General features: G+C 38.9%; 1 protein-coding gene across 12 annotated transcripts in view; it reads left to right on the top strand.

Moving 5' to 3' along the window:
* The first annotated feature begins 7,577 nt into the window (after positions 1 to 7,577).
* SETDB1 (SET domain bifurcated histone lysine methyltransferase 1) overlaps positions 7,578 to 16,204 on the top strand; it is a 36,349-nt gene continuing 27,722 nt past the window's right edge. For 4 of the 12 annotated variants that reach the window (XM_069480646.1, XM_069480647.1, XM_069480642.1 and 1 more), the window contains exons 1-3: positions 7,578 to 7,663; positions 8,749 to 9,019; positions 10,405 to 10,556. In XM_069480646.1, the coding sequence (XP_069336747.1) occupies positions 8,760 to 9,019; positions 10,405 to 10,556 (412 nt within the window). In that variant the 5' untranslated portion in view covers positions 7,578 to 7,663; positions 8,749 to 8,759. The other 8 variants (XM_069480648.1, XM_069480645.1, XM_069480640.1 and 5 more) reach the window with 3 other exon arrangements.

Raw genomic sequence — 16,204 nt, 5'->3', positions numbered from 1 at the left:
CGTATGATAAAAACTTGTAGACTCCCCCTCACAAGAGATTTGAAATATTTTATACGGGCTGTTATAATATAGATTTCATATTATTTCACCTCCCTGTTTCTCAGCCTTCTCACTCTTTGATTTTACAATAGGCATATGAAGGTGAGTTAAGAATAATAAAACGAGATGAAACACAAGCCAGTTTGTATTGTTCCTATTCAGGAAAATGGGTTCCTAAAGTGGCACAAAGATAGGCTGAATTTATTGGCTAGAATAAGGCTAAGGGTTTCAATCCTGTGGTATCTAGTGTCCTTAGGATGAGACAGTGGGCCATAATTTTATGATGTAATATAATATCATTATGCTTAATAAGGCCCATCTGAAGCCCACCTAGAGGTGGTAAATGTGAAAGGTCCCTTTAGTTATACAAATGTAAGGTCAGCAGGAACCAATTGTCCTATGATAAGAGTCTAACAAGACCTTTTTAGTGTGTAAGGATTTGCAAAATCCTGTGGTAAAGGGGGACTAATTTGCCTTGGGTGAACCCCTTAATCTCCCTCAGCCAAAATCCTACCTCCTTATCTATAAAATAACATGTAGGGAGTTTAATGGGGGCCCCAAAAAAGATATATTCATGCCCTAACCCCAGACCCTATGAATGTGACCATATTTGGAAAAAAGATCTTTGCGGATGTAATTAAGAATCTCCAAGATAGGCTGGTCTGAAGGTAGTGAGTTATCTCACTTGATTGTTCACAGTTACAGATTGAACTCCTTGTTCTACTACTTTCCCCCCTTCTCACTACTGCACTTGACTAGTCAAAAAAAAATAATCTCAAGATAAATTCATCCTGGATTATCTAAGTGAACCTTAAATTCAATGACAATTGTCCTTGTGAAAAATAGAGGAAGAGAAGACACTAGGAGACAGAGACAAAGGACATGTGAAGATAGAGGCAGAGATTGGAATTATGCAGCCACAAGTCAAGGAACCTTTGCCTGGAAACACCAGAAGCTGGAAAAGGCAAAGAAGGGTACTCCCCTAGAGCTTTTGGTGGCAGTGTGTCCTCATTGACAACTTTGATTTTGGACTTTTGGCCTCCAGAACTGTGAGAGAATAAATTTCTGTTGTTTTAAGCCACCTGGTGTGATAATTTGTCACGGTAGTTACAAGAAATTAATACATACTACACAATAATCATCATCCCAGGGATCTTTTAAAAGAAAAGGGAAAGAAATCATTGTTCCTACTCTCCAAAATCTGAAGTTAGGGAAACTTGGTAGAGTGGGCTATGGGCTAACTAGGAGGAAGGTTACCAAGGATATTCACTAGAAAGAAAGGGGGCATCTAGGCTGTTGACCAAGGCTTAACATGTGTTTGGCTGAAGAGAACTGGTTTTAGCACAGCAAGTGATGGAGAATTAAAGCCCTCACATCCAGCCACACTGGTCAAATATTCTAGGCAACAGTAACCTGGCATGTGAGCATAAACTGAGAGCTATAACCTTGGACTCTAAGTATGGGGCATCACTTGGGCTTATGCAGGGACTTGGACCAGCAAGCAGTCGCCTCCAAGAAGTCATGTATCCATGGGACCATGCTGGACTAGGCTTTAACAGCAATACCACATGGTATGAAGACACAATTCTAGCCATGCACTGTTAGCAAAGACTTGATTATTGTCTCTGTTCCTGACTCCTGGAAGTGGTACTTCCCCCTTTCTTAGCTTGAGTAAGCCCCAGCATTCTTTGAAAACGGGGACAGGGGAATCAAAGCCTTTCAAGGGAGTTACTAGACTTTGCACCAGACAGGGTGCTATATTGGTTAAACTGGAATTGAGGAGAAGAGATAGAGAAAGATGATTTGTATTTTGATTTGGTGAAAAGAAAGTCAGAGCAAGGTGCAGGTCAGGTGAAAAGCAGATTAGGATTGATGTTGGTACTTGAGGGCTGCAGTGTGTTCCCTCCAGGAACTCAGAAATTAGCCTTCCACCTCTCCCCTAGCTTCTTAATATAAGCTGCAAGACAAACACATGATGAATGAGTGCATCAGTATATAGTCACTAGCGAATCACAGGTTTGACAATTATCTGACTTCCCCCAATAACCTAAGAAAAAAAATGTATCACTCAGAAGTAGATCATCTGTGGAAGCAGAAAAAGAAGAGCAACTTAAGGCAAACTCATATGGGGCCAATATGAATGCTATTCAAGAGAGAGGGAAATTTAGCCATTGGACAATAGAGTACTTCCAGTCCCAGTGGCCAGATAATCCTTGGTGTGGAGATTCAGGGAGTTGGAGCCCACAGACCTTGGATCTGTCTGGTCTATTGCTCATATTATCTCTGTTAATGTGACATCCTTAACCATTCCTTTCACTCACCTCAAACTGGCAGCTTACAGGTCCAATCAGTCTGCAGAGAAGTTTTATTGAGTCAGAACCCATCTAGTTTTAATCTATAAAGTGTGTGTTGGGGTTCTATATTTATTTTTTGAATCAACACTTTAAATTTATTATTGTAAAGGTAACACATGCACATGGTAAATTTTTTTAAAAACATTAAGTATAAAAAGACAAAAAGTTCCTAGACCACTGCCTTGTTTCTCATTCCTTTTTTCCAAAGGTAACTGCTGTTAAGTTAGTTTTTGTATATATGTATATCTTTCCAATATTTTCCTTTTTAATGTAACATTTTTGAATAGACTATCCATTTTCATGTTCCAAATGTCAAAACGTACCAAATAGTGTTCTGTGAAAATTCTTACCCCCACCCCAGCCTTTCATTTTTCCTCTTCAGAGATAACCTAACAATTTCTTGTGTATTTTTTCAGTGATATTTTATGTATATATGAGAGAGGAAAAATATATTTTTACCATTACTTACACAAATAATGCCATACTATATGCCATGTTCTGTTCCTATTTTTCTTAATATTGTCTCTCAATCATTCCACATCAAGACACAATGACCTTCCTTGGCTTTTTAAAAACACAGCTGAATGAGTATTCCATTTTTTGGGTATTCCATTATTTAACCAACCCTTACTAATAGAAATTTACACTGTTTCCAAATCTTGTGCTATTTCAAATAATGCTGCAGAAGATGGTTTAGTACTTAAATCATTCCAAAAGTATGCAAATTCAAAAGTATGCAAATTAAAAGTATGTAGCTTAAGTCCTAGAAGTTGAATTGCTTAAAGAGTATTGCAGAATTTATAAAATTTTTGAGTAAGTTGCCAACATCTAAAAGTCAGAAGCTTTCATACAAAATATGGATTTTTAAGTTCACTTGAAAAATGGGAAGATATAGGAACACTGTATTGCACAGGACAAAAATTAGCTGAAGCTAAGTAGCAAATGCTCCCTGTGGGTAAGACATGTACTTTCCAGGGGGCCACAGTCCTCACTTGCCCCATTTTGCTCCTTTACTTTTCGTTTACTCCTGCAAACCTTTGAGTTTTCAATCCCTGAAACCTTTTTTATTTTGATTTTGAGATTATGATCTAATTTCCTTTCAGTCTGTCTGCAGGGAAAGGATCATTTGGCATTCCAAGGTTTTGACCCCTGTGCTATGATGTCTCATATTCAAGTGTTAAGTAGTTTGTAGTTGTAGTTTTCCAATTTATACAATGGATTACAGGAGTGATGTGCTGAGCACACTAAAATGAGTATCCCAGTTGTTGTACCAGTTATTTATTACTTTATAGTAATAATGGCAATAAGGTGTCTATAATAATTTGTAATTTTATTTTTAAGAGACAGAGTCTCACTCTGTTGCCCAGGCTGGAGTGCAGTCATGAGATCTTAGTGTGAAGTACCACATTCAGCCAATAATGTGTAAATTTTGATAATGTGAGTCATTATGTCAGGGCCTCATCACCTCTGACAAGAGTTAGTCTTCAGACCTTAAAAGCAGAAAGCCAGGGCATATTGAGGAATTACTGCCCTATAAAGTATTTTGCCTCTCAAATTTTAGTAAATAAATTACCTGGAGGTCTTATTAAAATTCAGATTCTGATTCAGTAGATCTTGGTGGGACCAGAAATTTAAAATTTCTAACAAGCTCCCCAACTACATATTGAGTAGCAAGTCCTTAGATTCTAAGGCTTAGAAGACACCTCCTGATTTCCCTCTGCTGGTTTCTGCAGGACTGACCACTTCAGCCTTCTCAGGGCAATGCAGAAATGAGACTAAAAATATGATGCTCCAAAATAGCATGCTATTTCTCTTCAGCATTCCTCATTCCCCCACCCCACATACCCCTCCTACTGAAAAGCTGAAAGAATATAACCAGTAGAAATATCATTCAATTAGCAAAGATTTTTCCTTATTCATCATACATTATGGAGTGCCACATGTGCAGGGCAATGTATCAGGTGCTAGGGGAAACAAAGATGATAAAGACAGGATCTCAGCCTTGAGGTGTTCACAAACCATTAAAGGAGACAGAGACATACACTGATAACTTGCAAGTGGAATGAACTAAGGTAATGGAAGCACAGAAGCAGGAGTTACTTCTGCAGGGGATGAATGATGGTCTAGGGCAGTGATTCTTAAACTCTGGTCCCCGGACCAGTAGCATAGGCACCACCTGGGAAAATTAATGTTAGACATGCAAATTCTCAGATTCAACACAGACCCACTCCAGCAGCGGTCGGTCATGGAGTAGTAATCTGTGATTTAACAAGTCCTCCAGGCAATTCTGATACATGCTAAAGGTTGTCAACTGCTAGTTTAGGAAAACTTCACAGAGAAGACATTTGATTTGAACCTTAGAGAACTAATATTTTTCTAGGCAGAGAAAAAGAAGGAACATTCTAGGAGATAGAGCACCATGAACAAAGGTGTGGAGATGTAAAAGTCATATACATAAACATGTTGGAGAAACAATACATAATTAGGAGTGTGAAGGGAGGGATGGGAAATATGGCCAAAAAAGGAAATTGGGGCCAAATTATGAAAGCCTCAAATTTTATACTGTGGAGTTTGAACTTTATTTTGCAGACATATAGAAAAAAAAGTTTTAAAGCAGGGGTATGTGACAAGAGCAGAACTGTATTTCAGAGCTACATGTAGGATTGATCTATAATAAGGCCTACCAATTAGGAGGCTATTTTGTCCTAGCAAGAAATAAGAGCTAAAGAAAGGCAGTAGAATAGAAAAGAAAGGAGAAAGATATAATAAACATTTCCTTCCAACCTGGGATAAACAGGCTACATTAAATAATGGTTCAAGAGTACCAAATTGCCTGGCTCTGTGCCTGTTTAGCTGTGTGACTTTGAAAAAATTTATTTAAATTCTGTGCCTCAGTTTTCTCATCCATAAAAAAGAGACAACAGTTCTTACCTCATAGGAATATTGTGAGGATTAAATGAATAACTGTGAAGTGCTTAGAACAGTACTTGGTTTGTAATAAGTACTCAATAAATATCTTGTGTGTGTTTTATAGGGGGTACTATGTCTAAAATTTCTAGCTCAGGGTAGAAGATGACACCATGATGAATGTGGAACATGCTGAATTTCAAATATCTGGAGGAACCCTTCACTTCTCTATACCTCAATTTCTGTTGTCTTCAAAATTGGAAATAAGCATTTAGTGTGTCCCAGGAAACTGGTGAGCAGGTAAAACGAGCACAAGTGAAAATGTGGTCAGCAGGAGAGAATTTCAAGGGCCTGACAATCCTGGCTGCTTGGGCACTATTTCCAGTCTTACATACAAGGTTTGAGTCTTTGCTTTTTAAATGAAATTAGGTGCTTAGATTCAATAGCTAGTACAATTAGTGTAAAGACAGCCGAACAAATTAAAGCAATAAGGAGATGCTGTGGTTAGTCAATAATGGTGCTGGTTCATCAAATATACCCAGCTCTTCCTCCTTCCACAGACGACATGACTGCTCTTCCTGGCCCCCTTGTGGTTGATTAGGGCCTTGTGATTCATTCAGGCCAATGAGTTGTAAATGAAAGTGTACTGAGTCACTTTGTCAATGTGAGCCCTATAGCATTTACTCATCAGTCTGGGTTCCTGAGTAGCTCTCATAAGCAGAGCGCTACCGTCAACCTTCCAGACGTGATTATGCAGTGTGAGCAAGAAAAAGCTACTCAGATTTTGGAGTTGTTTCCACAACAGAACCTAGTCTGTTCTGATACAGATACTACTTTAACACATACCAAGTTTGTAAAAATTAGAAAGTTAACATCCAGGCCGGACACGGTGGCTCACGCCTGTAATACTAGCACTCTGGGAGGCCGAGGCGGGAGGCTCACTCCAGGTCAGGAGTTCGAGACCAGCCTGAGCAAGAGCGAGACCCCCGTCTCTTTTAAAAATAGAAAGAAATTAGTGGGCCAACTAAAAAAATATATAGAAAAAATTAGCCAGGCACGGTGGCGTATGCCTGTAGTCCCAGCTACTTGGGAGGATGAGGCAGTAGGATTGCTTGAGCCCAGGAGCTTGAGATTGCTGTGAGATAGGCAGACGCCATGGCACTCTAGCCTGGGCAACAGAGTGAGACTCTGTCTCGGAAAAAAAAAAAAAAAGACAAAAAAAAAAAGTTAACATCCAGTCCTAATGAGGGTGTGGGGAAACATACTTTCAGAGATTTGCTAGTGGGAGTAACTGTTACTATCTTTTGGAGAATTTGACAGCAGATTCTATTAAAATGAAAAAAATGCATATTATTTTAACCCAAATTCCATTTTGGGGAATCTGTTTTACAGAAATAAAGATACTACTTGAAAAGGATGTTTATTTTTATTGTTGCATTATTTGTAGGGGCTGAAAATGGAAAGCAATCTAAATTTCTAAATATGGTTTAACCATACTACCAAGTATTATTTGGCTGTCAAAAAGACAAACTTTATCTTTATTGGCTTCAGGAAATGTCCACATGTTAGACGAAAACAGAACAAAAAATCTACACACATGAACTTGTACATACAACACTATACATACCAGTCTATCCATATAGGACTAGAAAACTAAGCTGTTTTACCTCAAAGAAACGGAGTGTAAGTGATGGGGAAGGAGAGGATAGTATCACGTTTTTCTTATTACATCTTGATATCCTTCACAATTTGTAAGACTTATGTAATAAAAAAACAAACCCAAGGCTGGGTGCGGTGGCTCATGCCTGTAATCCTAGCACTCTGGGAGGCTGAGGCAGAAGGATTGCTTGAGCTCAGGAGTTGGAGACCAGCCTGAGCAAGAGCCAGAACCGACTCTACTGAAAATAGAAAAAATTAGCCACGCGTGGTGGCTCGAGCCTGTAGTCCCGGTTACTCAGGAGGCTGAGGCAGGAGGATAGCTTGAGAACAAGGAGTTTGAGGCTGCAGTGAGCTACACTCTACCCGGGGGCGACAGAGCGAGATTATCTAAAACACACACACACACACAAAGCCAAAACTCAAGTAAAACTGAGAGAAAGAAATCTAAACCTAAGAGTCTTTGCCAACTAAGTCTTTACTCAATAAACGTAGAATTACGGCTACTAGTAGGGGTATGGTGGGAGAGGTGGAGCCTCCTGGCCACGCCTACCTTGACCTGCCAGTCGCGTCTCACGTGTGTCCTGGAAGGCTCTGTCTTAACGCATGCGTAGTCATCTTAGTTTTCGTAGCCTCTGAGGGGCGCCCCGCGGCTTTGGATTTGACCCCATCAGGCTACCGTCGCGGTGACCGGAACGGCGCTAAAGGTTTGCTTCCGGGCTTCTCTTTTGCTTCCCTTTCCCTCCCTCACGCTTCTTCCCCTCCCCCTGCTCCCTTTTCCCTTCGGTTTCGCTCTTTTCCGTCGAGGCCGACCCCTGGGCCGTGAGTCTGGAGTCTGGTTAGTGAAAAAGAGCCCTTATAGCTGGAAGCAGGGAGGTGTGGGGAATACTGTTAATTGAGTTATTTGAAGACCAAAAGCTTATCTGGGATGTTTTGTTTGTGGGAGGAGGTCGGGGGAGTGTGTGAAGGAAGTCGTACCCGAGAGGCGAGCGGGGGCGGGGCTGAGCTGGGTTTGCGAATGGGTGGACGCACCCCTGAAATAGGTAACTTGGGGGTGGGCCGGTATGTGGCAAAGGAAAATTGGAGTCTCTGAGAACTGGCATTGGCATCGTAGGGCATTCTGGCGTTAGTTTTGGTTTACCGTTTGATTAAAAAAAGCAGTTAACATGAATGTGTGGGTTTGGGTTGTGGGTATTAGGTAACCACATTTATTCCCAGATTGCTTTACTTCCCTTTCCTTTGGGGAAACCTTTTTGTGGCAAACTTTTGTGTGCTTAAATATTATAGGCTTTTTAAAAAGTAAATTTCCACATGGAAACAAAGTAATGTAAGGGGAACAAGTAATGAAAGAGAAAACACCAACACCAAATTAGTGAGTTATATAGATCAACGCCTGCACCAAGTAGGGGTTTTATTCGAATTAGGCATAACATATAGACAAAGATTTATAAAGTTAGTCAAGTAAGGAACAGATTAGATCACAAAAATGTCTTCCTCTCCAGATCAGTTTTCTTAATTTCCTAGAACATTATTTTCTGTAGTTCCCTATTGCATGATAAATGTTCTCCGTGCCCTCACAAACTTTTAAATCTTATTCAGGCCTGTTAGTCTATAGCAGGTGATGAGAATGCTACTAAATCTCAGCATCAGATTCTGGAGAATGAGGAGAGAAAATAGATTATTTGAATAACAGGTAGCAGAGTTGGAATGAGTTTTATTAGAGAACTGCAATTCTGTATTAATTGTGGTTATAATTACCCCGAAGTAATTTTAGTTTTTCTGTTCCATGTAGAGGACAAAAGTATGTCCTCCCTTCCTGGATGCATTGGTTTAGATGCAGCAACAGCTGCAGTGGAAACTGAAGAGATTGCAGAGCTGCAACAGGCAGTGGTTGAGGAGTTGGGTATCTCTATGGAAGAACTGCGGCAGTTTATTGATGAAGAACTAGAAAAGATGGACTGTGTACAGCAGCGTAAGAAGCAGCTAGCAGAGTTGGAGACATGGGTAATTCAGAAAGAATCTGAGGTGGCTCATGTTGACCAACTCTTTGATGATGCATCCAGGTGAGGACTAATGCGAAATAGAAGGAAATCTCTCCATTGACAGACATCTTTAGAGTATAATTGTTCATGACATTGTATATAAGCACTTTATACTTTACAAAGTACAGATGTGTAGAACCTTACTCCTCCTTAAAGTTTATGGTCTAAAATCTAACCTCATGGCCAGGAGTGGTGGCTCACACCTATAATCCTAGCACTCTGGGAGGCTGAGGCGGGTGGATCGTTTGAGCTCAGGAGTTCGAGACCAGCCTGAGAAAGAGCGAGACCCCGTCTCTACTAAAAATAGAAATTATATGGACAACTAAAAATATGTATAGAAAAATTTAGCTGGGCATGGTGGCAACATGCCTGTAGTCCCAGCTACTCGGGAGGCTGAGGCAGGAGGATTGCTTGAGCCCAGGAGTTTGAGGTTGCTATAAGCTAGGCTGATGCCATGGCACTCTAGCCCAGGCAAAAGAGCGAGACTCTGTCTCAAAAAAAAAAAAAAGAGATTGAAAGTACTGTACTTGGCACTTATTTTGGATTTTTGAGGAATTAGTCTAGAAACCAAATGACTATTTAAAACATTTTTCTATGGGAAAAGCATTCTAAATTCTAAACAGAGACACTTTGGAATATGGCCCATTTAAGTTGAGAATAGTCTATACTTAAATATATATAAATTTTTTTTTTTTGAGATAGTCTCGCTCTATTACCCGAGCTAGAGTGCCGTGGCATCAGCCTGGCTCACAGCAACCTCAAACTCCTGGGCTCAAGCAATCCTCCTGCCTCAGCCTCCCGAGTAGCTGAGATTACAGGAATGTGCCACCATGCCCAGCTAATTTTTTCTATTTTTTTTTGAGACAGAGTCTCGCTCTTTTGCCCTGGCTAGAGTGCTGTGGCATCAGCATAGCTCACAGCAACCTCAGACTCCTGGGCTTAAGCAGTGCTTCTGCCTCAGCCTCCTGAGTAGCTGGGACTACAGGCATGTGCCACCATGCCCAGCTAAATTTTTCTATACATATTTTTAGTTGTCTATATAATTTCTATTTTTAGTAGAGATGGGGTCTTGCTCTTTCTCAGGCTGGTCTCGAACTCCTGAGCTCAAACGATCCACCCGCCTCAGCCTCCCAAAGTGCTAGGATTACAGGCGTGAGCCACCACGCCCGGCCTGTCCAGCTAATTTCTTTCTATTTTTTTTTTTAGTAGGGACGAGGTCTCGCTCTTGCTCAGGCTGGTCTCGAACTCCTGAACTCAAAAGATCCGCCCGCCTCAGCCTCCCAGAGTGCTAGGATTACAGGCATGAGCCACCATGCCTGGCCTTAAACATATATAAATTCTAATTGCTCCTATACCTCTATTTCCTCTACTGGCGTTGATCTTTTCTACATGTGTTCCAATACTAGGGCAGTGACCAACTGTGAGTCTTTGGTGAAGGACTTCTACTCCAAGCTGGGCCTACAATACCGGGACAGTAGCTCTGAGGACGAAGCTTCCAGGCCTACAGAAATAATTGAGATTCCTGATGAAGATGATGATGTCCTCAGTATTGATTCAGGTAAGAGATGAGGCTTTGGATAGGAAAGTCTCGTAATTGAAGTTGAAACACTGGAAGATAAGCAGATAGAAGAGAGGAGAAACCATTATCACTAACTCTATAATCCAAAATGCCTGACTTATAGAGAAAAATGCAACATTATTGGTATCTTAGATCTTCGCTATGTGGTACACCATGATTGCATTACTCTCCTTTCCCCATTCTTTTTTTTTTAATAACATAAATTAACATTTATTTTGTTAATGGTATCTTTTTCATTGCTGTGACATCTGAACAAGCATTAAACTCTTTAAAGAGTAACGTTAGTGCAGCAACATTACAAAAGGCAATTTAAAATTCTTTTTTAAATAGAAAAAGTTTTAAGTAAAAGAAGACCTCTGCATGTTACATTCCTTAACAAATATCCAGGAAAAAATTTAACTCACATTTAAATACTTTTCATTTTGTTGAAGTATAAAATACTGAATTCTACATTTTTGTTGTTGTTGTTTTGGTTTGGTTTTTGTTTGTTTGTTTGTTTTTTTGAGACAGAGTCTCGCTTTGTTGCCCAGGCTAGAGTGAGTGCCGTGGCGTCAGCCTAGCTCACAACAACCTCAAACTCCTGGGCTTAAGCGATCCTACTGCCTCAGCCTCCCGAGTAGCTGGGACTACAGGCATGTGCCACCATGCCCAGCTGATTTTTTTTTTTTAATATATATATATATTTTTTTTAGTTGGCCAGATAATTTCTTTCTATTTTTAGTAGAGACGGGGTCTCGCTCTTGCTCAGGCTGGTCTCGAACTCCTGACCTCGAGCAATCCACCCGCCTCGGCCTCCCAGAGTGCTAGCATTACAGGCATGAGCCACCGCGCCCAGCCTGAATTCTACATTTTTAAACATTATTATTTTAAGAATCAGGGAAGTCTCTTCATAACTGCCAATATGTTCCCATACTTCCATATCCAGTATGTATTTCTAAAGTATCTTGAATTCTGCAGTACTTTTCAATGAAACATTAATAAAACTTCTTGGGCTTGCCTTGAGTTCTTCCCATTTTTCTTTCCATTTGTTTTTTCAATTGATGTGCTTTGTACCTTTCTGACATTCTACATTCGCTTAAGCGCCTCCGGGATGTTCTGATTTGCTCTTTGCAGTGTATCGACGAATTCTGCTGCAATTCTCCAGTCCCTTTCCCCATTCTTTATAACCTCTATTCTGAATTCTATTGCTCTTTTCAGGATCAATGGGACATGGTGAATTCTATTGCTTTTCTTTATAGGTAGCATTAGCAAAACAATAGATTGGGTTTTTTTTTTTCCTTTTTTAACAGTTTCATTAAGTTATTACTGATATACTATAAAATTCATCCATTTTAAGTGTACAATTTGAGGTTTTTTTTTTTTGAGACAGAGTCTCGCTTTGTTGCCCAGGCTAGAGTGAGTGCCATGGCGTCAGCTTAGCTCACAGCAACCTCAAACTCCTGGGCTTAAGCGATCCTACTGCCTCAGCCTCCCGAGTAACTGGGACTACAGGCATGCGCCACCATGCCCGGCTAATTTTTTGTATATATATATTTTAGTTGTCCATATAATTTCTTTCTATTTTTAGTAGAGACGGGGTCTCGCTCTTGCTCAGGCTGGTCTCGAACTCCTGACCTCGAGCGATCCACCCGCCTCGGCCTCCCAGAGTGCTAGGATTACAGGCGTGAGCCACCGCGCCTGGCCTACAATTTGAGTTTTAGGAAATTTTTACAGTAACACAATTTTAGAACAACTTGCATCACCCCAAAAAGTTTCCTTGTGCCCGTTTGTCATCAGTCCCCAATCACCTCCAGCAAACACTGATCTGTTTTCTTTTTCTATAGCTTTGTCTTTTCTAGAAATTTTATATAAATAGAATCCCACAATAAGTAGTCTTTTGTGTCTGGCTTCTGTCACTTTTGGGTTTTTGGTTTTTTGTTTTTTTATTTATTTATTTATTTATTTTTTTTTTTTTCCATCTCATGTAACTTAATGTTTTTGAAATTCATTCACGTTGTTGCATGTATCAATAGTTTGGTACTTTTTTGGTGAATGATATTCCATTATATGGATGTACCATGTGTTTTTATCCATTCCTCAATTGATACATATTTTACTTCTAGTTTTGGCTATTATGAATAATGCTATGATCATTTATGTGTAAGTCTTTGGGTGGGTGTTAATGATTCTTTTTGGGCATGGGTATTCCACGAAGGAGTGGAATTGTTAGGTCTTATGGTAAGTGTATATTTGACTTTTTCAGAAACTGCCGGACTGTTTTCCAGAGTGGTTATACCATTTTATATTCTCACTAGCAAACTAGGGTTCCAGTTTCTCTTCTTCCTTGCCAATATTTTTTTTTTTTTTTTTTTTGAGACAGAGTCTCACTCTGTTGCCCAGGCTAGAGTGAGTGCCGTGGCGTCAGCCTAGCTCACAGCAACCTCAAACTCCTGAGCTCAAGCGATCCTCCTGTCTCAGCCTCCCGAGTAGCTGGGACTACAGGCATGCGCCACCATGCCCGGCTAATTTTTTCTATATATATTTTTAGCTGTCCATATAATTTCTTTCTATTTTTAGTAGAGGTGGGGTCTCGCTCTTGCTCAGGCTGGTCTTGAACTCCTGAGCTCAAAGGATCCGCCCACCTCGGCCTCCCAGAGTGCTAGGATTACAGGCGTGAGCCACCGCGCCCGGCCGCCAATATTTTTGATTGTCAGTTTTTTATTTTAGCCATCCTCGTTGGTGAGTGGTGGTATCATATTGTCATTGTAGTTTGCATTTGCCTTATGACTAATGATGTTCAGCATCTTTTCACTTATTTGCCATTTATTCATGTTCTTTGGGGAAATAACCCATTCAGGTCTTTGCCTTTTAAGAAAAGAATTGTCTTATTATTGACTTAGAAAACTTATTTGTGTACTCTAGGTACAATTCATTTATCAGATTGTATAAATTTTGTAAATATTTTCTCCCAGAAGTGTAGGCTGGTCTTTTCATTTTCTTAATAGTGTCTTTTGAAGAGTTAAAAGTTCTTAAGTTAAGGGTTGAAGGTTTGTTTTGCTTATGGCTATCCAGTTGTTCACCACCATTTATTGAAAAGACTATCTTTTTGATACCTTTGTCAAAAGCAACCATCCCATCAACATGAGAGAATAGAATGCAGAAATATCTGCATTCTATTCTGTCACATTGATCTAATGTCTATTTTTACACTAGCCCGGCACTCTTAATTACTATAGCTTTATGGTAAGTATTGAAATCAGTTATTGTAAGACCAAAATTTGTATTTTATATATATTTTTATTTTTATTTATGTAATTTTAGGATCATCTTGTCAGTTTTTACCAAAAAAAAAAAAAAAAAACCTGCTAGGATTTTTAATAGGGACTGTATTGAATCTAGAGATCAGTTTGGAGAGTATTGCCTTTTTAACAACATGAACATGGTATCTCTCTCCATTTATTTAGGTCTTTAATTTCTCTCAGCAATGTTTCATAGTCTTGCATTTTTTTGTTAAATTTATTCCTAAATATATTTGATGCTAATGTGAATGGGATTATTTTCTTAAATTTCATTTTAGGATTATTTGTTGCTAGGATATAAAAACAGTTGATTTTTGTGTACAGATCTTATAGCTTACAACCTCACATATTAGTTCTAGAAGCTTTTTGTTGATTCCTTAGGATTTTCTAAGACCAAATCATACAAATAAAGTCAATTTTACTTCTTCCTTTCTACTCTGGATGTGTTTTATTTCTTTTTCTTTCCATATTATTTATACTCACTAGAATCTCCAGTACAATGTTCAGTGAAAGTTTTGAGAGCAAACATTCTTTCCTTCCTCCTGATCTTAAGGTGAAAACATTTGGCTAATAACCATTAGTTATGATGTTAGCTGTAGGTTTTTTGTAGATGTCCCTTATCAGGGTGAAGGAAGTACCTTCTAATCCTAGTTTGCTGAGAGTTTTTATGGTAGCTGAATTGGATTTTGGATTTTGTCACCCACTTTTTATGTATCATCATCATATGATCATATGTCTTTTATCCTCTATCCTATTAATGGAGTATATTATAGTAATTATTTTTTCGATGTTAAACCTGCCTCACATTCTGAAATAAACCACCCTTGATCTTAGTGTATAATTCTTTTTATATGTTGCTGGATTGGATTTGCTAATTTTTTGAAAGAATTTTTACATCTGTGTTCATGAGGGCTATTGGTTTGTAGTTCTATTGTGATGTCTTTGTTTCCTTTAGTATCAAGGTAATATGGGCCTTATAAAATGAGTTGGGAAGTGTTCCCTCCTCTGAGTTTGTGTGGAATGTTATACTTCTTTAAATGTTTGATAAATTCAGCCATGAGGCCGTTTTGGCCTGGACTTTCTCTGTGGAAAGATTTTTAAAATAAACTTTTTATTTTGGAATAATTTTAGATTTACAGAAAAATTGAAAAGAGTTCCTAGGTATAGGTATAGGTATACAGAGTTCCTATATACCTTTTATGTGGTTTCTTTTTTTTTTCACAGCTGGTCAAGTGAAGCAGTGGGAGTAGAAAAGGAACAAAGGTTTTATCCAGTTTCTTAAGAGAAACTGTTAATGTGTTACCATGGTACATTTGTCAAAACTAAGAAGCAAACATTGACACATTACTTTTATCTAAACTCCAGGCTTTATTCAGTTTCTGGACTTTTTCTGTTCTATGATCTAATGCAAGATACCATATTGAATTTATTGTGGGAAGGTTTTTGATTACTAATTTATTTTATTTACCTGATATATGTCAGATTTTTCTGTTCCTTCTCAGGTTGGTTTTGATAATTTGTGTCTTTCTAGGAATGTGTTCATTTCATCTAAGTTGTCTAATTTATTGGCATAAAGTTGTTCATAGTATTCCTTGTGATTCCTTTTAATTTCTGTATATTCTATAGTGATGTCTCTTTCATTCACATTATTGGTTATTTGGATCTTTTCTTTCACCCCTTGATTGATCTAGCTAAGGTTTATTCATGTTTTGCTCTTTTTCAAATAACCAGCTTTTGGATTCATTGATTTATTTTCTCTACTGTTTTCTATTTCATTGGTTTCCAATCTGATCTTCATTATTTTCTTCTTTCCACTTACTTAGGTCGGATATGCCCTTCTCTTTCTAGCTTCTTAAAGTGAAAGCTTACATTATTAATTTTAGACCTTTCTTGCTTTCTTTTTTATTAATTTTTTTTTTTTTTTTTTTTTTTTTTTTTTGAGACAGAGTCTTGCTCTGTTGTCCAGGCTAGAGTGCCATGGCATTGACCTAGCTCACCGCAACCTCAAACTCCTGGGCTCAAGCGATCCTTCTGCCTCAGCCTCCCGAGTAGCTGGGACTACAGGCATGCGCCACCAAGCCCCGCTATATATTTTTAGTTGTCCAGCTAATTTCTTTCTATTTTTTTAGTAGAGACAGGGTCTTGCTCTTTCTCAGTCTGGTCTCGAATTCCCGAGCTCAAATGATCCACCCACCTCGGCCTCCCAGAGTGCTAGGATTACAGACAGGCGTGAGCCACCGGGCCCAGCCCTTGCTTTCCAATATAAGCATTTAAAGCTTTAAATTTCATGTTAAGCATTGCATTACTGCATCTCATAAACTTTTATATGTTGTGTTTAATTTTTATTCA

This window comes from Eulemur rufifrons, chromosome 8 (assembly GCF_041146395.1).
Source record: "Eulemur rufifrons isolate Redbay chromosome 8, OSU_ERuf_1, whole genome shotgun sequence".
NCBI classification, from domain to species: domain Eukaryota; kingdom Metazoa; phylum Chordata; class Mammalia; order Primates; family Lemuridae; genus Eulemur; species Eulemur rufifrons.
This window is presented reverse-complemented; position numbering and strand designations above follow the sequence as displayed.